The 23,530-nt window shown below is 37.3% G+C and overlaps 2 protein-coding genes and 1 pseudogene across 2 annotated transcripts in view; all 3 read right to left on the bottom strand.

The window, feature by feature from the left end:
* Positions 1–636: 636 nt before the first annotated feature.
* Positions 637–6,038, bottom strand: LOC107690041 (leucine-rich repeat-containing protein 4C-like; annotated as a pseudogene).
* A 556-nt stretch (positions 6,039–6,594) lies between these two features.
* Positions 6,595–20,403, bottom strand: LOC107690042 (lamin-B receptor-like). Its single transcript, XM_016488272.1, has 14 exons — positions 20,285–20,403; positions 15,218–15,392; positions 14,725–14,910; positions 14,143–14,229; positions 13,100–13,280; positions 11,963–12,159; positions 10,308–10,362; positions 9,939–10,133; positions 9,517–9,620; positions 9,180–9,305; positions 8,918–9,086; positions 8,714–8,794; positions 8,505–8,627; positions 6,595–8,406 (listed from the first exon to the last, which is right to left on the bottom strand). Exons 2-14 carry the CDS (start codon positions 15,380–15,382, stop codon positions 8,246–8,248), a joined length of 1,830 nt encoding a protein of 609 aa, XP_016343758.1. The 5' UTR covers positions 15,383–15,392; positions 20,285–20,403; the 3' UTR covers positions 6,595–8,245.
* Positions 20,404–20,957: 554 nt separating this feature from the next.
* enah (ENAH actin regulator) overlaps positions 20,958–23,530 on the bottom strand; it is a 101,914-nt gene continuing 99,341 nt past the window's right edge. The window contains exons 13-15 of the mRNA XM_016488278.1: positions 23,404–23,488; positions 22,622–22,679; positions 20,958–21,962 (exon numbers count right to left, since the gene is read on the bottom strand). Coding sequence (XP_016343764.1) covers positions 21,925–21,962; positions 22,622–22,679; positions 23,404–23,488 — 181 coding nt within the window. The 3' untranslated portion in view covers positions 20,958–21,924. The remainder of the gene's footprint in view (positions 21,963–22,621; positions 22,680–23,403; positions 23,489–23,530) is intronic.

The following is a 23,530-nucleotide window of genomic DNA, read 5'->3' on the forward strand; positions in this document are numbered from 1 at the left end:
AAGTTTGCAGTCGGTCTCTGAGCAGAGGGATTTTCTAACCTCTATTTATTTCCTTTAAGCTTCCCTGCGTCTAACAAAAAAATAATTTGCAGTTTCAAGATGCGTTTATTGTGTATATACTGTATACATCAAATAGATTAAATAATTTTAAGAACGGGTTTAATGACATTGTAACTGCTGTATGATATTGTATTTTGTTATTTACTCACCTACTAACATTATTTAGAGGGATTATATTTTGACAGTGTCTTCTATGTAGATGCTGAAGGACAATAAAAAAAACACTTTGGATAAATAATGCATAGAATATATGACAAACATTCAAGAGGATCTTTTGTAATATTAAGTAGAATGTGTAAACATATTATTATTATTAATATATTACAAAAACGCACACTTCCTGCTTAGTTTTGAAGGATGTACTGCTCTCCAGGTGGCCTGAAAATAGTCGACTGGTGTGGGTGAAAATTATGACTATCTGCAGAACAGCAGCTATATCATTAACCTGTTTAAGTCATTGTGGTTGGAGTTATATGAAGCATCACCATTTAGTTGCAGAAAGTATCACGCTGTTATTATACCATGCTCCCAACTTTTGGAGGTTGTTCGTGATATGATATCAGACGTGAGGATTTTCTAGGCCCTGCAGGGAAGTTAATCAGATTTCAGCTGGTGTATGGGTCTATCACGAAACTCTTCTGGGCTAGTGCACCGAAGTCTTCGCAGAGGAGAGTGATTAGCCCTTGTCTGAGCTATGTAATGTACCAGCGAGTTGATACTGCAGTCACATTTCCATGGGTTGTCATGCAGAAACACCTCCTTCAAACCTGAATCAATCAGAGATGTCATTAACATGTTACAATTAACATCCTCTTTTCGGCTAGCAATTATGATAATTAGGTTATCTAGATTTTTCCATTTATTTTTAGCTTTGATATACTTAATTAGTTGCATTTTTAAGATGTTGTTAAAATGATAAAAATGTTCAGTTACACTGCACTCCATCTAGCTCAAAATTATTCAACATTTTTACTGTTGAGGGCCAAAAATCAAACTTGTTTGAGGACAATGGGCTAAAAGTAAATGTTGCTTTATATCCAACTATATTATTAAAATTAACATTAAAAAAATCAACTATATTTCTTTACATTTCAAATAAAAAAAATGTTAAAACAAAAACAGAAATTAAAAAAGAAGATATTCTTGCATGTGTTGTTCTTATTTCCCTATTTGTTTTTTTGTGATATGACATGGTGGGCCAAATCAAGGGGCATTACTGGCCAATTTTGGCCCATAGTTTGAGCATTTCTGGTCTAGCTGAATGCAGAAGCATGTCTTATGTAAATACCCCCTAAGAAACAAGTCCGAACAGGGACGGGGGACCTCAAACCAGCCTAATAACATTGAGTTTCCTTAGAACCGATAGCTAACTAGTCATTCAGGCAACCAACATACTAGTTGATTTTAAAAGTACTACTTCTTACCTTGCATGTTGGCTAGCATGTTTCCATCAATGGCATGAAGTCGATTTCCACTTAAGCCCACGTGAGAAAGTTTAGGTGTGTGGCGGAACACGTCAGCTGGCAGACTCTCAATTTCGTTCTTTCTCACATAGAGTTCCTGCAGGTTGGAAAGACCTTCTAATGTGGCCACGGTAAGTGTGCAGAGAAAATTGTTGTCTAGCACCAGCATCTCAAGACCAATCAGGGGTGCAAAGGTCCCAGCTTGGATATTCTTCAGCTTCTTGTTGTCCAAATTGAGAAAAAGCAGTTCTTCAAGTCCGACAAAGGCTTTGGGTGAGATGCTTTGGATGTGGTTCAAGGCTAGATCGAGGACTTTGAGGGCAATCAGAGGCTTGAATGCATTTGGTGGGAGAGCAGTGAGGGCATTCAGAGGCAGATCCAGCTCTGAGAGGTTCCTCATGCCAATGAATATGTTAGGTTTCAGGCTAGCTAGCTATCAGATCCTGGCCCAGCATGAGAAAGCGTAGGTTTAGGAGATCTTTAAAGCCCTTCTCTGGGAGTTTGGACATTCGGTTTCCTTGCAGATTCAGAAGCATCAGTCGCTGGGCACCAGCAAATGCTTGAGGGTGTATTGATTTGACTGAGTTTCGCTCCAAGTTTACACTCTCAATTTTTGGGACAGAGCTCAGGATGTTGGCTGGGAGGTCCTGCAGTAAATTTTCACCTTGAAAATAAGAAACAAAAGGAAGCAAAAGAGGAGGGTTTAATTAGTGGTGTTGAAGTAAACATCACTATGCTTATACTTAGGGTAAGGAATTTAAACAAACAATAGAGTGCAACCCCCACAATAGAGTAAAAATCCCATTCCTTTTCTCCATAGGGGAATTGGTTTTTAATTAATAACCTATGGGAGAAACCTAAGGGAAAATGCATTTGGAAGCTGAAAAAGTGGATGGCACCACTGCACTCTATACAGACAATACCTCAAATTCTGCAGCTGAGTCTACGGATCACATAGATTTTGAATGAGGAACCAGAGCCATATCTAGAGACCAGAATATCAAAGAGACTTGAGGGTATGTACCTAGCAGCCACCCCAAAATACCCTAGCAACTCCTTAGCAACCACAAAGTGCACCCTATTAATGCGCTAATAACCATTTCAAATACCTTTGCAATGGCCTTGCAAAAATCCATAACAACCTAGCATCATTGTGGTTGATTTTCTTTTTTCTTCAGAAGATGTACAAATCTACTTATTCACTTGAGAGAGTAACACTCTTTAATTCGTCCATTCTTTAGTGTAATATACCTCACAAATTACTACACAAGTTTTAACACAAGTGAGAGGTTTGTGTCTGAGCACTGGGACAGGAATAATAACTAATGGAATAAAAGTGAAGAAGAATTATCACGGTAACCACATTAACAGTCAAATTACCATAATTATTGCAATTTATTGTATGTATTGTTTACCTGCTTTTAGCTGGTTTCCTGACCTTATGACCTGAAAAGTAAAAAACCCATATAAACTGGTCAAATAGTCCAGCTAACCACAGTAGGCTGGTGCAGGTTTAAGTTTTTTTTCCCCCAGAAGGGTATAATTTTTTTAATGTACACTACTGTTCAAAGTTTTGGAGTCAGAGAAATATTTTCAATGTTTTTGAAAAACGTATTCATGCCAAGACCGCATTTAATTGATCAAAAACACAGTAAAAACAATGATATTGTCTAATATTAAGCAGTGGAATATGGCTACATGAAGGTCCATGATTTATGAAGTGTTTAATTTATTATATTTTCTTGTTCCTTTACATTTTGTCATGAGGGTTAGTACTAACTAAGAACATGTCTTCCCAAAAAAAGTTAGCAGTCTCTCCTCACCAATTTTAAGGATCCATGTGTCCAGAGGGAGTTTAGGTGGGATGCTGTCAAGTCCCTTCTTTTGACAATTGACTTCAGTCTTTTCCGTACTGGATTTCTGACTACATTTACAAGCACTGGGGCAGTTTTCCACAGCCTCCGCAACCCACAGCCACAGCACGGCTAACCCTGCAACCAGCTTCATATCCCTGAAAACTCACAAAGCCAGTGATTTAATTATGTCATAATCCTACTGAAAAGAGCATTAGGAGTATTACTGCAAAAATAAATCCACATATTGCTTCAAAACGGACATAATATTTGTATTAGATGCAAATTACTTATGCAGACTTACCTTGTGACCAGATGCTTAATAGGACTTGAATGTCTAAATGCTGTAGGTCTGTGCCTACTGTGTAGTAGGTCTTTCAGATGAAGTCTGAAATGAGCCGAAATGTTTAGCAAAAAAGTGTAAGCTCTGTAAAACCCCCAGAACAGCAGGTTGGTGAGAAAAATGACATGCACAGATCATGACAGGTTCCCTGCCAAATGAACTCCTGCGTCCCTAGAGAGAAATATGCGGGCATGTGTTTTTGCGTGGGTGTGTGAATTCACAGGGCACCTTATGCACGGCTTTGATTGTTTAACTTGGCACAGGTATGGTCTGGTTCACGGCAGATTGATGTCACTGTTATATCAGCGAGCACACATGATAATAGGGTGGGTCGGTGAGCACAATGATCGTTGGAGGTGCCACAACCGCTCTGCCCTCTGAGAGCCTGCTGAGCTGATAAGGACAAGGACCTCATACATCTTCCCCCTTGGGCTTTTCTTGGCATTGTCCGCCAGGATTAACAGTAAGAGCGAGTCACAGTTTCTCAGTTTCTCGCGAGCATCATCAGTGTCACTCTCGTTTTACACTTTGAAAGAAGAGGGCTGGCTGCAGGAAATGCGCAGACCTCTAGAGATGTTATTATGGCTGCGTCTTTAAGTTTGACGTGTCTGCTCACCGAGATGATTTTATTGTGCGATAAAGATGAAAGCTCTTTCAAGGCCCGCCAACAGCAACACAATATGCAAGCCATCTGGAGCAGCATAATTATAATTTCTCCAGCTCCAAGCTGAGAAAAACCAACGCACCACCTCTCGCCACCCAAAAAGAGGAGCAGTCAGAGCTGATAAAAAAAAAAAAAGTCTGTGTGATTCTGATTAATAGGAATGTGTTAATGCCGCATTTGTTCTTTAACCATTATTCATTTCTGTATCAAGTAAACAAACAAAAACAGCTAGATAAATCAAAGTTTAAGTGCTCGCTTTCATTGGGTTTGTGAAACAGCTATACATGCACACTACTTTCAACATCAGTGAACTCCCTCCCACCCCCAATCAGATGGATGTGTCGTTGCAAAATTAAACTGCATCTCGAATGCATTTCTCAACGCACAACAGCTCCGCTCTCATGCTCTGCCAGCGACGCCAAAGAGTACCAAAGCTGGACAAATTCCTATAATTTCCAGTGCTGTAATAAACTGCAAATGGACTCAATCAACCGCAGCATGCTGCAAAAAAGAACACAAAGACTGAAGATAAAACCACATATTACTAGAGGTCACATACGGTCTCAGATTTATGTCCACATCCAATGTTTGGGCTCTATTAAAAATGCCCATCTTGCTCTGTATGAGAGGAAACAATGGGTAACCTTTTATATCAGTCCCTGGCGAGTTATGATAAATGCACTCGGCTTGGAGTGTTTGCAACTATGAAACACAATTGAGCAAATTTTTGACTCAATTTCACATGAAACGACAACATTTCACTTCAGTCAAATGGGTATTTATACAGTCACGGAAACGGTGTGTTAAAAATGAGCTAAACTCTTAAGAAATTGTCACAGGAAAGAAGAAAAGTCTAGTTGAAAAGTGAGAAGCACTTCACACAAATCCAGGCTAACGGATGCTGTCTCTAATAAAGCACAATTTAGCATGACACTAAAACCAATTAGCTTTCTAATGTGCACATTCATGGGTACTTCATTTGTTGCACACTGGCCAAGGAATGAAATGGTTTCATGCATCAGTCACTTTGTCATTTCCCTTAATGAGAGAAGTGATACTTTGACACTAGATCCTTCACCCCAGGTGCCCAAAATAAAACATCCTTATGCCAGCTGACCTATCACAGAGCAAACCTTACGTCAATTGTACAACACATTGCTGACATCTAGTGCTAGACTGTAGCTAATGCATAAGAATGATCACTGATGATTCTGATCTATCACGGATCCGCAAGACTCCAGTATGGGGACAGGCCCTAGTAAGGAATAAAAATGAGACTAATCAATGTTAACTCACCCTTCAAACCTCGATCTTTCTTCGGTGGGTCCACAAAAGGAGGATTTCTGAGGAATATGTACGCATCTCTTGTTGTACAAAGACAGTTTAAAAAAAGAGATTACTGTACTTTGCAACCGACTGACAACAATAATGGAGCATGTGACCGAACTAAACTTCGATATTTCCCGCCCAAACTTCCTGTTTAAATATGAGATACGTCAGAAATTAAAGCGCATAATCCGACCATTTTGAACTTCGGCCGCAGAAGTGCGGCACGCAAACGGTGATAGTGTTGGAGCGCTTCATACAATTTCAGAAAAATAAAAAATATTTACGTATTTATCACATGACATACGTCGGTCGCAGATCACAGCGGTGTTTTCATGCGCTGCTTTTCAGCGGCGGCGCTCCTCACGTGCTGCAAACGTACCTAGGTATAGCCCGATTCCCGAACAAATGACTCTTGTGAATCGGTTCATTAAAATTAATCGTTTAAAAATCACCAAATTTTGAATGATCCACTGAATGAACTAAACGAATCTGTCAGAGTATCTACTGAATCTACAAAGTACTCACTTAAGGAACTGATCCAGAGGGCTGCTAAACAAGAGTCTGTTGTGCCACAAAGAAAGCCAATTTTTTTTTTTACATAAATAACTTGCTACATAATTAAATACAAAAACGTACCTACATAAAATAAAACAATTTAAAAATCCTATACGAATAAAACATAAAAGATACTAAAATCTAAAATGATGAAAAAAAAGACACGAGCTATGTTGTATTTACTGTGGGATATTGTCAAATATAATTTAAAATTCTGTCATTCTTACAGAATTATGTGTTACTACCTTTTTTTTTTACTTATGTAATATTGCATCCTGCCAAAATATGAATTTTGAAGCCTTTACAAATAGTCTACATTTAGGGAAGAGAAATGGAACATTTAATAGAGTTTATGACAACAAGCTTCTTTTCTTGTTTTGATAACACATTGATCAGTTACAAATCACCTGAGCAGAGAGAGTAGAATTATTAACAGGAAAAAAGGATAATGTAATGGAATAAAAAGAGGATGGTAAACATTACACTTAGGCTGATGATACAAGGTGATGATACACATTTTGCCGGGCAACTTTTTTTGAGCAATGATGCTTGGGCACTTTCACATTAAGAGTGGATAACAAATGTCTATCTGGAATAGATAGGTCATGGGCCCTGTGTCTCATCTGGTTGCCCGTTGGCGGCAACATTGCCCAAAAAGTTGCCCCGTGTATCATCAGCCTAACAGCTACAATAGGAATTTAGGCTCAACAGTCAAAATGAATGCAACTTTAAATATCTACCAAAAAGAAAAAAGAAAAATATATATATATATATATACTTATATAAAAAGAATGTAAATCTGTACATTTGATTTTGTGGCAAGACATGGCAGACGGTTTGTCTAGAGTGGTTTAATTAATAATGGGTATTTAAAAATGGCATTTTTACAGAAATTGCTCGTCAGATAACAAAATTTAACAAAAGAGAACACTCTAAAATTTAACCAGATAAATAATAACATTGTACAATGCTTCTTTTCACTGCGATAAAGTAAAAGCTCATCTTAGCTATAAATACTTATTTCAAACTCTCATTAGGACATTGGACAAGTATATCATTGTTATGCCCACAAGTGATATACTTGCATAAAAGATAAGTTAAGAAAAGCCTTACATTACACATTCACAGTTGAGCACTGATGTTTTAAATTAAAACCTTAATGAAAATGTAAAGTGATGCTACCTTGTACAAGATTGAAGTTCATAGCTCAACGTTTCTGTTCACAGCACACAATTATGATTTTGCAAAAGATACTGGGATACTTCACATAGTGCCTGAAAACTAGTTTCCAAAAACTGACTAAAAACAAAACTAATTTTTACATTGTTTTCAACTGGAAAAATCTGAGGTAGCAAAGCCAAATTTTGTGAACTTTGGATTAAAGAAAGTTGTTTAACAGTGCATAAAATGCCTAAAATGCAAACCAAACCTAAAATGTTCTATTAAATATGTACAGAAATTAAGAAAATATAGTTTTGTTGTTTTTGTTAGGTTTTTTTTTTCACAAATTGCTGGTCCTGAGAAAGAACATTACATCTTTTCTTACTATACATATTAAAAAAAATATCCCATCATACACAATATACAAACGCATTCCACAAACTAGTCATTACAAAAATCCAATGGTAAATAGCCAAGCAGATACTTAAAATGTGTATGTGTACATAAGATGAGATTGAAAGTTACAGATCGTGCAAAAAATCGTGAGTAAGAAAAAAAAAAAACACATCTGTACAACAATATACATCTTTAAGAGATCGAACTCTAAAAAAGGGGCAGTGTCCACTATCCGTAAACGTTTTGTGACAAGGCAGAAAATTTGGTTCAAATGTGATGCTCAATTACAAAAAAAGTCAAAGATTTAAAAAAAGCTGCCAAGCCGCTAACAACTCATTCCCACGTCTGATGTTCAGCCAGGTCATCCTGAGGAAAGTTTTATTTCCCCCGAGTGTCTGTAACAGACTGAGTCTGTGAGTCCTCAGTATATCCCTGGGAAAATGCGGTACGGGACAGCTTTGCAGTACTCTTCCCACGCAGAGCCATACTTTTTCCTGCACTGACACTCGTCCCGTGCATTACGGTGCACCAGCAGAGTGAACAAGTAGATCAGGTAGAAGTATGGGATCAAATGGTTGAATCCTATAGAAAAATCAAGAATAAAATGCAAGATTGAGTCAAGACAGACTGAAACGACAGCTTCACTTCATCAGAAAGGTGAAATGAAGTCAAACACTTACCGCAAGGCAGAGACCAAGCCAAACCCATGATGATGTCACCCAGATAATTAGGATGACGGACCCACCCCCAGAGACCAGACACAATAAGACTCTTTCCAGTTGCAGTAGGAATGGTTTTCAGGTCTGATAAGATTTAAAAGACAATTTAAACCAAACAGTTTTAACATTTGATGTTTGTTCGTTTGGTTAATGTGTTTCAAAACACTTACGAGACACTGCCGGGTCAGAAGGGTTTTTTCTGAAGGCAAACTTTTGAGAGTTGGCTTTCCGGAAAATATAGTATCCAACTCCTGTTAGAGAAGTTAAAAACTGAGCATATTGATATTGTTTTCTTTAAAAGCTACATTAGCATCTTTCTAGTGTAGCTTAAGATAAATTGATAAAAAAAAAATAAAAACATGGCAGAAACTCACCATTCATAGTGATGAGAGTAATGATCCAGAATACAGAGAGTTCATTGGGATGGCTGACTAGATAGTACGCTTGACAGGTGAATGTGAAGGGAACAAAAGTCAGATCTCCAAACGTCAACATAAATCCGAAGCCATCGTACACTATGTCCATCATGGTCAGAAGTTTCTCCTGAAATACAGAGTGATTCAATTACAATCAGTTTATGGCTTCCACACTGCATTAAGAAATAATTGTGCTTGATTTGTAAAACAGTTGTTGTACCTCATGCCAAAAGCCATCAACAACCCACAGTAGCTGGAAGATGTTGACCAGGAGCATTGCTGGAGAGGGATTCTCTAGATTCTGGTGCTTCATTTCAGCTTGCAACATTGCGAAGTTGATCAATACCTATGGAAACAAGCAATGATTATGTTTATTCAATCGGTAAGAACTAACCGTTTAATATAGCACACTAAGGAATCACATGAAAACTGAGTGTTACTGACTTCATCCTGCAAATTTGACCATAAATGTTTGATCACAAGAGGGAGCGATTACAACATCAGTCTAACCAAAATAAACCATCACAGGGAAAATTAAAAACAGTAACAAAACTCACCCAACCCATCAGGCCTGGACGCATTTCACAGAAGAACTTGATATCGAAATTCTTGATGCAGGGATTTAACTCTCTGCCCATGAAGAAGTCATAGATAATGTAGCCTAGAGGAATAAAAAGAACAAGTATAATCTTTTAAATCTATTAACTCTAGCTAACATAAATGGAAATTCTCCCTTGCAATCTCTATAAAATGATCTTGTTAGAAGGCTTATTTAGTAATTATAAACAACTGTGATTGCTCTATCCCGACTAGAACTGCGAAAACTAAGTACTAGGAACTATATGACAACTCTGGATAATCATTTAATGGGAATCAATAATGGGGATTAGTCACTTTAAAAGCCATTGAAGTAAAAATACCCAGAGCTAATTTGGGAAAATACAGTCAATGCAGCCTGATTTTACACTAAGCATCATACCAGAGTTGCCTCCAGGAGCGAGCTCATCTTCAGACGCCCAGCGAGAGCGGACGAAAAGGTAGACGCTGAGAAGAGTTACGATGAGCAGGGCCGAGGTGTAGAACTGCAGGAAGTGAGCATGGATGTAGCTGAGATCCACCTCCTGATACACAGCCACACCTACTGCCACAGCCGTGAGGAGAAGTGCATAGAAACCTGACGCAGAACACAATCAGAGATCATTAAACAGTTCGCTCACAACTATCGGAGCAGTAAAGTTTTAAAAACCAAATGTAAAAATGCCTCATTTTAAGCTTTTTAAATGGGAGTCATTTAAATTATGACATTAGAAATGACAACATAAAAAGCATCAACATTTTGAAGACGAACCATTAATCCTGTATTTCAAAGTTTTCCCATTCTTGAGAGGCATTCCTTCAACGAGCTGTAGGGTGGAGAGATGGAGAGAGATGAATGATTTACATGTGACCACTAATCAGTGTTGTTATTAACTAAAACTACAAATTTTTTGTTAAATCAAATAAAGCTGAAATAAACCAAAAATAAAGTGTTAGCTGAAAAGATTGCATTGGCAATTAACTGAAATCAAATACTAAGTAAATACTAAGAAGAACTAATTATTATATTATACTTACTATATACTCATTAGGTGCTAAAATTACTAAAACTGAAATAAAAACAATAAAGCTAAATAGCTAAATATAAACTAAAAATGGCAAAAGCACATAAAATTACTAAAACTAAAATGAAAAAAAAAAAAGAACAAAAACTAATTCAAAATATTAATAAATACTATAATAGTATATAATTTACTAACATAACACCAATGGGTCAAATGGTATAGTTCTGTAATGAAATGTTATCTGTAATGATAAAAACAAGTTTAACATTAATTTTTGTATTTTGCAGCATAGAATTTTCACAATATTTCAATCATTATGACTAAAATCTTACATCAAGATATACAGTAATCCCCAAATATTTGACATATTACATAACCATCTAGTAACATCTCTTGTTCTGTGATCTAGTGACCTTAATACTTTTTTAAATAAAAGGGACACAATCCAAAGTAATATTCATAAACAAAAGATAAGTCTGGCAAAGCGATCTTGCAGGATACAAATGCACACTTCACAAGATCTCACAGCTGTATTCAACTGAGTCTGCAAGGTCTGTGGAATTAAATGTTTATTAGACATTCAAAGATTTGTTTAAATGATATAAATGCGTATTTACTGAATGCTGACGGTAAACGAGAACGTATTATGTTTGCCTTTCTATTACTAATAATATAAAAGCAATCATTATAATACCTTTTAATTCCTTTAACAGTTCTATCTGACTATTAGACAAAATCAATCTATTCTATCTGTATTAGACAGAACTGTTAAACGGCGACAGCAAACAATGAAGAGGGAGAATGTGTGTGCTGTGTGCTCAGGCGCTGCCGTTCTCAGCGCCGTCAAAATAAAAGGTCCCGCCTCGAACCCACCAGCCAAACAGAAAAACTTATCGGCCTATGTCGATATTTGAAAAATGCCAAATATCGGCCGAGGCGATGTATCGGTCGATCACTAATAGTTACAGTGTGCCTAGCCTGGATGAGAGTGGATGTGATGCATCAAACGAAATCTTTCTGCTTAGGGTCACATATTATGCTGTAGATATAATATACAATAAAGCATTGCCCAGCCCTATCAAAAAGTCCACAAACATACTCAATATTAATCGCTAGGCAATCAGGTCCTATATATTTCTGAAAAACCCTTGAAATAATCTATTTAAACTCATGGAAACACACTACAATTTTCAGATCCTATCTTAATTACCTTTAAGAGGCTGGAAAACGAAACCAGATGTTTTCCAGCAAGGCTCTCTATCTGCATGCCACCAATAGTGATTAATCTAATCTAGCCTGCTTTACTACAGCTAACAGGCAAAGCAGAAATGAGAGCCACAGAGTTATGTGGTCATGTGCCTAATCCTGGGTCACAGGGAGTCATGTGATTGGTGGACAGTACCTTTCCGACAGGGAGCAGGGAGAGAACGGCCTGGAAGAGAAGCCAGAGCAGGACGATGCCAAAGACCTGCCAGTCCCAGAGAGACTGAAGGGAAGGGATCTCAAGAGGGAAGCTCTGGAGACTGGCATCCTTCTGCCCACAGAGAATGTGCAATGCCAACACAGCCACAGGCAACAGAAACATCAGGAAAAACACACCTGAAAGACAAGAGGAAATAGAAGTAGGGCTGTGCGATTAATCGAAATCGAATCGAAATCGCGATTTGAGACGTTGCGATTTCCTAATCGCAAAGCCTGCGATGTTCCAGAGCATATGCATGACTGCCAGCCTTGAGTTGCAGTCTTACTTGCCCTGGGCAAGAGTGAGCGCACCTCCGTTCTCCCCAATCAGCACTGCTCTAGCCAACTGCGTAAACACCCACCATTAAAAAACAAAAACAAAAACGGACAGCGGGACGGGAGAGATACAGAGTGGGATTATGGCGTCTACTGGGTCAGATCGATAGTTAGGCAAATTAAAACTAAAAAAACCCGTATGCAACTTAAGCTTCGAAATGACAGACAACGAACAAAAAAGGTAATTTGCAAGAGCTGCGTCACAGCGCATATCAAAAGCTCCCTTATCGGTTCTGTTTTCAGTACTAGAGAATAAAAGATACATTCTTAGATGTTTTTGTTAGTACGTGAACGTTATCTTACACATTTTATCTCCCCAACAGATTAATTTGAAATAAGTTTATGATGCATGTTCGCTATTCCCAATTCAGAAGAGCGCACACACAGCCTGTGTCTGTGAATGCTTCTCATACTCGCTCCTCTCTGCCCCACGCGGCGAAAAAATCGCAATTTGATATTTTCCCCCAAATCGCACAGCCCTAAATAGAAGCATTTAATTCTAATAATGATTTATTTTAAATATCATGGAAAAAGCTATTCAGATTTAAATGCACAGAAATAATCAAAGCTATTCAGATTTAAATGCACAGAAATAACTGGTTTAATTTTCTTGCTTGTTTTGCTGCAGACTTACACTTCTAATTTTTTTTTGCGTTTTATTTGTAGTAAAATTATTCACGTTAATATGTTTTGTGCTGTGAATATTTACAGTCCAAAATCACATTAGATTGCCGAGACTCACCAACTCTTCCTCCGAACTCCAGATCAGTTGTCTTGATGGCAGTGGGTGGTTTAGTTTGCGTTAATACCTCCGTCTCTGTCTTTTGCTCCAACTCAACTGTCTTGCCATCGCCCTGATCCTTCCTGCGCCGTAGATTGTAGCGCCCACCTGCCTGATTCTCCGATTCAGTCTCTGTCTTCTCCTGTTAGAACATTACAATGAGAGAGCATTCTAAATATGAATACTTTATTCATTAAATTGGTCAAAAGTGACAGTAAAGACATTTATGTTACAAAATATTTCTATTTCAAACAAAAATCACAACTGTTTTCAACATTCAAAACCATAAGAAATGTTTCTTGAACACCAAATATTAGAATGATTTCTGAGGGATCATGTGACATTGAAGACTGGCGTAATGGCTGCTGAAAATTCAGCTTTGTTATCACAGGAATAAATTGCACTTAAAAGAAAAACATAAAAGTTATTTTAAATATGTCATAATATTTTACTTTTTTTTTTTTTTTTAAATCAAATTAATGCCGTCTTGGTGAGCATAAAAGACTTCTTTCAAAAACATGTAAAAATAATCACATAAACCCCAAACTCTTCAACTGTAATTTTTATGTTCACGACCACATTACAGCCACTGCTTCCCAGGTTATGAATACAATAGTGTCATGCTTGAGCACAAAGTTTCAGCGGCAATCAATCTTGCCATGAGTTTAAGTCAAGAAAAGAAACATTAGGATTACATAGTCATGCTATGTAAAGCCCATGTAAAGTCTGGTCATGCTTTGTAAAGCCCATTCAATTGTCCCATGAGGAGAAACATGCTGAAAAGCGTGAGGGTATGATTAAACAGCGCCCACAGTCAGCTATAGCTTTGTGTGCACAACTAAATGGGCTCCTGTCACACATGAGAGGCACAACATGCATGCATCATGACATTCCAGCCTTTACTAGAGCAGTTTCTAACATATCTGACAGGAAACATTAAGGAGGTTCTATTGTTACTAGTAATTAAGACATTAATGAAATGTGAATCCATGATGTATTCATACCTCAGTGATTGTGGAAGCTGTATTAGCTGTATTATTTTCCTCTTTCTTCTCATTTTTGCTGTTGCTATTGTTCTCGTGTGTCATCGGCTGAAACAGATGACAGTCAAGGACATGTGAGGTGAACCCATGAGGAAAACAAATGAGATAACAGTATTAAAATGGTTGAGTTAACTGCTTTAAATTAGATTAAACTCCTAAACTTGTAATCAACAAAAAAAAATTCCATAGATGGAATAAAATGTATTTTACAAAATTTTTGATTTAATGTAAAAGTCATTTTAAATTGTAGTAATATTTCATAATTTTACTGTTTTTACTTTATTTCTAATCCAATAAATGCAGCATTGGTGAGCATAAGAGACTTCTTTCAAAAACATTTACAACTTTACAAAGGCATTTACAAAGGCTTAATGTTTTTTTTTTTGATACTATATATTAAACTTTTTAATATTCTGAACATGCTAAATATCAGATGAAAGGCAAGCATGAAAGGGAGGGGGAGAGAGAGAGAGAGAGAGAGAAAGAAAGACCTAAATGTAGAGAGTTTGTGTTTGTTCTGTCCTAGCAAACAAGTCTCCTTACCACTGGAGTGAGTCGGACCTCCAGCACTTCTTTGAGTTTTTCCTTGCGCACATCTGTGGTGCGAGAGGAAGATCGGCGGGACGTCCTAGCTGGAGAACGGGAACGACTGCGACGTGGGCGTCCTGGTGAGCGAGAGCGGGATCTGGACCGAGAGCGTGCAACACCTTGCTTAAATATTGTCAGGCTCTGCAATAAAGAAAAATAATATCCACAAGACACTGCAAGTTCATCTAATGTTACATAATGTCGTTCAGTTAAATATCTATATAACTGGTTTTAAAACCTAGGAATTTACACAATTTTTAGGATTTAAAAACATTTGAAGAAATATTATGACAAACTAATACAAATATTCTGCACAATTTCTAGGTCACTAATCAAATAAGTAAATTTGTGTCACTGATTATGTGAACTCATTTGTACAGACAGTCAGGTGCTCATTCTTCCAGAAAAGCACAAGATGCTCTTTGAATCATTCTCAATTCATTCATACCGTGATGTCAGATTCCTTCAGCTCCAGTTCAGTACCATCTTTGTAGATGACGGTGTAGAGCAGAGTCTTGTTGTCATAACTCAGCACCTTGACCTCATAATAAAGGTTACTGCCAGGCCAGCGGCCCATTACAGTATCTCCAATCTGAAACCTTGAAGTCGGCATTCTGGTTTTCCTACAAAATAATGAACACAAGATAAAGTATACCTGAATCCCAACCAATTCAACATGTTTTGTCTCCACTAAAAGTACAATGACATGATTGAGTTCTAGAGATGCACCGATCGACCGCCAGGGACTGGATTTAGCCGATTTTCTGCATGATTGGCCTGGACTGGTGAACGGCCGGCCAGTCTGCCGATTCCGAGCTGGTCTGTTTTGACGTCACACCTACGCTAACATCCGCATGTAAACATGTCGTCAGCGTGGAATTTCTTCACTGTGAGTGAAGAAGACACAAAGTTCGCAATTTGTAATACATGTAGGGCCAAAGTAAACCGTGAGGGAACAGGGCTCGATTAAAGGTACAATATGTACGTTTTCACCGCTAGAGGGCATGTATTCAAAACAAAGAAACAAAGGCGTAGTTTGGTGATGCCGTGACTGAGTGTGGAATCATGGGAGTTGTTGTCTTCATCCCCACAGCCGACGCAATCCGACGGGACTCAGACAGAAATCATGTTCATGGATGAGCTAATGTATTAAAGATTTATTAACATCGTAGTATGAAGCAGAGTGAGGCGGAAAGCCGTCGAAGCGAAACGAGGCTGCTGAAGCAATTGCTAATGAGAGACGAGAGTGACACACGGCTCGAAAGCAGTGGAGCTTTTATTATGCCACACTTTAGCACTTTCGCTCCTTCTGGTCGTGCGTATGTGGGATAAAGCAGTGCTGTTTTATCATACTAGATACGTTTGAAAGTTCTGTTATAATGCTACTCTGTGCGGTCGTCACAGGACACACAATGACACTATGGACACGGTCCGTGTCACTTTAAAATTGCTTATTTCTCTGGATTTAAACATTGTTCGACACATTTGGGATAATGTAAGTATACAAGTCAGCAAAATAGTGTTGTCAAAAGACCCGGTATTTCGGTACCAATTCGGTACTAAAAAAATGAAAACGTTACGGTACCAGGTTTTTTTAAGTACCGGTGGTACCGAGTACCCGGTCAACCCGGTTCTTGATGAGCTATCCGAAAGCTATCTTCTTCCAGTGTTGCCAAGTCTGCGGTTTTCCCGCAGAATTGGGCTGCTTAACACTGTTGCCGCGGGTTGTTTTTCATGTCCACGGGTTGATTTTTTCTTACTTTTATTACTTGTGGGAAAACTTGAAACACTTTTAAATAAGTATAAAGAATGGCATTGGTTTTGTACATTTAATTTTTGTTTAACGTTATTAATAAAAATGTTGTTCAATTAGCATGTTTTTGTGTTTTGCTTTGGTACCGAAATTGGTACCGAGAACCGTGGATTTTCACTGGTATTGGTACCGAATACTGAAATTTTGGTACCGTGACAACACTACAGCAAAATATATAACACTGTTCTAGTGGTTTTTTGATATTTTAATAAAAAAATCTTACATATTGCACCTTTAATGCTTGTCTGGAACAAGTAGACTTTTTAAAGGGGCAAGTGAGAGAGAATTGTATTTGCCCGAAAGGACAAGAAGCCTGAATAAAACATCAATAACAAAAATAACTAGGGAAGCATTGAAACTTGGCCACCAAAAATGTTCGCGCGAGAATGATTTTGATTTTATTGCATTCAGTGTAAACGGCGGCTGAAGATGTATTTATGTCGTGCCAGAACTGTTGTGTGACTCTGAACAACACAGTGGTGTTTTACAGAATGAATCCACAAATCGAGTGAGTCAATGATTCAGTAACCCATTCATAAAGACAGTCACATTCCTTTTTCTGAATGAATCAGCCGTTTGAACGAAACGGTTGAATGAATGATTAAATTACTCACTCATTAAAACAGTCATTTGCCACCACCTACTGGTGGTTTGGTTTCATATTTTAAAATATCATTGCATTTTTCCCAACATTTCTTGTATGTTCAAAAAATTATTTAAAACATTAATCTTATAAAATTATTTATGCATTTGCAATTTTGTGGTGTAAATTCATTTATGGCACCTCTCAGCTTCATCAAACAGTCTGTGTAAACAAATACATCTAATGCCACTTCAGATGCAGCTTGTTTCCTTTGCAGTGGAAAGATAGAGTTTGTTGATACTGATTTAATTTGAATGGTAACAACTCTACAGCGTCTTATTATTCTAACTTAATTAATTGAAAATGCAAGAATTTGATGTGAAAGATAAGGTTTGGGGGAAAAATACCATTTATAAACATAGTGGGAAATGACATCTGTTTTGTTATATACAGCAACTAATTTCTGCCTTTTTTTCCAGTCACAGAGCACTTTATTTTGAGAGTTGTTTAAGTAAGAGATAGTGGTTAAACGGATCGTAGTTGATCCGTGATCCTTACGGACCAAGCCCCACGGTTCGGCACGCATGTGATCCGCGGATTAATTGCAACATTTAACCATGATAGAGTATAAGTTTATCATTTGTCCATATTTACACAAGCAAGTGAATTTTAAACAATTCCAGAGAGAAAAGGCGAAAGGGAACTCGATTCGTTGCTCGCGCGCTCTTCTCTACGTGCACAGCCGCACACACATGAAGCGCGCACATGCGTTTCAGACGGCGCGCGAACACCAAACTGAATCCTCTTCTGAATCCTGAACAGACACATACACATACAATTATGACAAAATACCCATCTAGACTTGTGCCCGGTATTCGGTAATGCGGTATATCACGGTAATGAATATGCACGATATTGTTGCTATTTCAAACACGTTCAATGGTAAACCAATGAGGAAAACAGAGTAGCTGCACATGGCCTGATGACAATGAAGTGATGATGTCAGCTGCCGTCTCAGAAGTGCTGATGGGTCTGAATAACGCACCCACACTGTATTCAGCACTATTGTTGAGCTCTCAATGGCCTTTATGAGAGGGATTCTACTATCACACTGGTATCAACAACTTCTGGCCGATCAGATCATCTATCCATCTATCTACAGACAAAAAATTTTACTATCCATCTATCTACAGATCAAAATAAAAAATAAAAAAAATCACTACAGAAAGATCAATACAAGCATTTTTTTTATAAATTCACACTTCTCTACTTGATTGTTGTTTTTGGATATACAGATAATTGGAACCATCTGATGCATCTTTACAGAATAGTGCCCTAAAACACAATTACACTACTATGCTTTCAAAAGTAAAAATAAAATAAAAAATTGAATTACTTATCAACTGTATTATTGTTGAATAATTACTCAGCTTTTTACAGACATTCATTCTCAAATGAAAAATAAAATAACATTTAAGCTGAATAACCCAAAACCAAGCTTTTCCATAAATGTAATGCTTAAATAATATATATAATAAATCCACCACTAATAATAATGTATTCAAAATGCAGAATATGTTTTTTTTTATAATATTGCAGTCTAACAATTAACGGGTTATAGTGTCAAAATAATAAAAATGTTTCTGGATATCACTTATTAGACATTTCAACATCAAATCTGCAACGTTTCATGTCATGAAAGACAGTAACTCTTGATACTGATAAAACATAATAATAATAATAATAATAATGTTTAAGAATACTTGCAAAGAAATTATTTTGTAAAGACCCACCACCACCACCACCAACACATCTTGGCACTTAGGCAAGGCCAGAAATATAAGTTAAAATTTCTGCTTACACATTTTTTAAGCAGACACTCTCCATTACAGGAAACACCCAAATATTCATATTGAAACCATATGTTAAGTACTGATCATAAAAACATAAGCCATCTACCCTAAAACCATCTAATCCAAAGAAACACATTCCAGACATTCCTGAACCAGATCACACACACACACACACACACACACACACACACACCCCCAACACTGAGATGAAGTCCAGCACTGCAGAAATCCCATGTGCTTTCAGAGAGTTGAACTGAAACTATAAAGCAAAAGATTTAAACTAAGTGATTGTGCGTGGGCGGAGTCTGGTGCTTTTGTTATGCAAATAAGGACGACACGCGCGCTTTACTATCACAACCAACATCTACTCAAAGTAAAACTTACGACAGAAAGTCTGGTTTTACTTTTTAAATCAACAGTATTTCAGACACTGACCACATTAAGTGATTTTACATGAACAAACCAACGAAACAATGGCGCACTGAATATAAACTCTAGAATATTTAATCAAAATATGATAAATTAAATTGTTATTGTGTCTCACTGTACTTTCATGTGATGCAAAGGCACCCAGTGCAGATTCACATGCTGCTCCTTTAACACAGCAAAAGAATGACAGGAATGGAGGGAAAACGTCATGTATTCAAACCATTGCCAGTCCGCATGCGAGAGAGGCTCATAAACAGCAACAATAAATCAGTGTTCATAAACAACGGATACAGAAATCAACAGTTAGAATTAATGAATAGTGTATTAAATACGAATGTTCTGCCAAACCACAGAGTCAAGTAAGTTAACTATTAAACGTGACTATTTTGCCCACGAGTGGAAAGAGTCACTTGCACTTTCGTGCACATACAAGACAATGAAACCGAAAGGTCCGATGTAGATGATCATTTTAACATTAAAAAATTAAAAAACGAATACAGAGTTCGTGAGGTAAAACAGACGAGCTGTGTTAGAGAACAATAAATGCGCGCCGTGCCCAAGTTTCCTGTCTGTTAATTCAAGTCAAATACCAAAACAACGCTAAACAGTTGTACTATTTACATAAATAAAGAGTTTAACTTGTTTCTACAAAATATTATATTGCATGCAGATAGAGCTAGTGACCGTTAATAGCAATACATTATGTTTACTTCATAAAAGCTGAGTTGCGGGCGGACTGAGCGCTGATCTAGTTCTGTGCCGTTAACTACGCAGTCACAATAAAGGTATTCTCATACAAAAACAAACATGCAAAGTGAATTGGTTAAGATTTCTTACCTTCAGTCGATCTTAATATCCTAAAAATCTAAAGCTCATCCACAGAACTTCATAAAATAAAGAATATTGTTTTAAAACACTGGCCCCCGCTCTGAATTCGTTCCTCCCTCTGTGACCGCTCAACCTACCAGCGTCCTTGAGGGCGGGAAGCTCTCTGATTGGCTGGGAGGTCCCGTTTTTAAATTTTTGAATTTTCTGATTGGACGGCGGTGGGGGTTTACGTGAGCGTTGATTGGAGGCGAGGCATTTGAACTCGAGCGATCGGGTTTTTACAAAATGGAGTTCTTTCCTGGCGAGAGAGTTGATCAATGATCAGTGTGATATGACTATGAGGAAAGAGAAGATGGACAGCCTATAATTCTTTAATTGTATTCTTGAGGGAGACTGGGTTAATAAATATAATATAAAGTATAATTGTTATTTTATTATTAATAATGTTTTTTTTATAAAAATTATTATAGGTTTTTTTTTGTTTTTTTTTTATATATAAAGTTATGTTAGTCACTCTGGTCCACACTCCAGTATAGTAGGTGGCGGTAATGCACCTTACCGTTGGATGCCACCCGCCATAAAACAAGAAGAAGAAGAAGAAGACGGACAGTCGACGTCATACAGTGTGCTTGTAAACGCGAAAAGTTTCTTGAAAAGGGCAATTATAGTTGGTTAGGAATAAAAAGTTCATAGTATTTCTGGTTAGCACTATCTACAGATACGGTCTGAGCCGACGCTGACGTCAACCTCAACTTCGATTGGCTGAGAGGATTTTGGTAGAGAGCTACAATGATGTACAGTAGAAAGGCATTGTCCTTCGTGATCTTTCTGAACACTTAGCAAACACACAAGACGAAGGTATACAGATAACAGTGGCTCATTAGAGACAGCCTGTCGAGCATTCACTTTTGAAAAGAGAATAATAATGAAAACCGTCCAAAAGAGCAAGTAAGCTACCTGATGTGGTCATGGCGTACATTAGAACAGGTTGACTGAATGACTTGCAGGTATAATGTTTATTTTGTTGTCATTTTAATGTACATATTCTGGTTAAAATAGTAGGAAGACAAGCTTTAGAGTCCTGCAGCAATAGACCATACTCATTTGGTTGGCCAGATTCAAGGTTTTGCTCTATACAAGGCCAACTTAACGTTACTTCACCGCCACCACTACCACCTTTTAAATACATAAACAAAGCCTGCCCTTTGCTAAACAATGTGCAGTAAAATGAATGTCATCTGCTTGTTTTACAATTTCACTCTTCAATGGTTAATACAGTATGTAATTCAGTAATAGTTTGTCTTTTTTCGTCATTTTCTTTCCACAGTAAGAGTCATCCATTGCATACTGACAGTCACTTCCTTAAGACTATGTCCTGACCCCCTTCAAGACGGGGCTTTTGGTGTATGGCGTCGCTTTGAGGCGTCTGGTTATCCTCTCGCTGTTACGCCTCTTGTGCCCCCACGCTCAAAACTTGTGTCTGTCCCAGCATCGTACTCAACAGATCCAGAATTATCATGGTTATTGTGATCACCACTGGTTAAAACTGTAATTTTGCATTTTCATTGCTTTTGAGATAGTGTCTTAAACTGAAGCTGACCTCTGAAGTGACAGACTGTGGATAAAAAATACAGGTGCATCTCATCCTCCTATGCTGAGTTTGACTTGCCCAACTCCTCCCTGATTGCTGAAAACACAAAAAACGACAGAAGAATTAGAAATAGTCCACGTCAGATTGGTAGATTAGTTCCATTTTACACTAACACTCAAAGGTTTAGACACATACTCGTTCATTATCAATGTTTAAAATATTTTAATATAATAGTGAAGTCATTAAAACTATGAAAGAACACAAAAAGATGATATGGGAATCATGCAGTGACCAAAAACAAATAAATCTTATATTTTAAATGATTAAACATTAGGCACCCTTTGTATGCTGGACACTTGACACGTGTTATTACCCATTCCAACTCATTTCTTTGTAATCAAAAGTTTGCAAAGACACTTTTATTTGTATAAAATAAATAAAAATGGAAAACGTACAGTAAAAATCAATGCATAATAAATAATATTTATAATAAATAATTTATCATTATTATTATTAGCCACCCCTTTGGAAATTAGGGAGTTATTTTTCAAATATTAAGTTATTTTTTATTATCAACATCAAGAATTTAAGCATAAGCCTTTAGATCAAAATTGTTTTTAGGATAATAAGAAACCAATTCAGTCAAATGTGTCCAAACCTTTGACTGTTAGTGTCAAGTATTTTCATGTTTCTATTGTATTAAAAAGCTAAATGTGCATCATATATAGTGCCAATATAATGCAATAATATGTTACCATCAAGAAGTTCTTCTTTCAGCTTCGCTAGTTCCTTCCTCATCTCCTCTAGAATGTCCTAAAAAGCAAAGCAATACATTTGTAATTAGATTAGAATATTATTTATAATACTCCACAAATCAAAAGGAGTCAAGCAACTTATAAGAGCATGTCACTGAACTGTTTTCATGTCAGTAAGATTCCATATTAGATAAGAATATATACACTAGACAAGAGAAATTAGCTACCATGATACTGTGGCAAGAAAAAAAAACTATGCTTTGAGTTCTTAATATAAGCTGTTATATTAAATGCACTTGGCCCTGACCATTTAAATGACAAGATCACCAGGTAAGTAGATGTATGTAATAACATCAACACTCAGTCACAATTACTGCTGCTATAAGTAACTCTTCACCACTAAAAACATTCTCTGGGCAAAGCAGACAGAGCTGAGTGACTTGAGTAACTGTGTTCTTAGATAAGTAAGACTCTTACATATGCCTTTCATATCTAACATGCTCATTCATACAGAAGGGAGGTATTGCCTTTGTAGAGAGGTCTATAATTGCACACACCCACAAAAGCATAACTGTGCACTGTCAACCAGTATTTCTCTCTCGGTTTTTTAGGAAGTGCTGTAATACCAAGCACGTTTTTCAAATGAGGAAAAATGAGTAATTGTGCCACTAGCTTTGGTAACACTTTGCCAACATATTGAGGAAGTGTACGGCCCCTCTATAAAACCCTGAAGGGCTAAAAGTTTAAATGAGTTTCAGTTCTTCTCAAATTTTGAGAAGTACCTGTTTCAATCTGTCATAGTCGAGAGCTTCTGTTGGCACCCCATTGGCACTTATGGATCCGGTAGGAGTTGGTGTAGACCTTGGTCTAAGGAGAAAAGAAATAGCGTGAAGCAAAGCTATTTTAGTC

This window comes from Sinocyclocheilus anshuiensis, unplaced genomic scaffold, assembly GCF_001515605.1.
Source record: "Sinocyclocheilus anshuiensis isolate Anshui unplaced genomic scaffold, SAMN03320099.WGS_v1.1 scaffold1733, whole genome shotgun sequence".
In the NCBI taxonomy this organism is placed as follows: Eukaryota; Metazoa; Chordata; class Actinopteri; order Cypriniformes; family Cyprinidae; genus Sinocyclocheilus; species Sinocyclocheilus anshuiensis.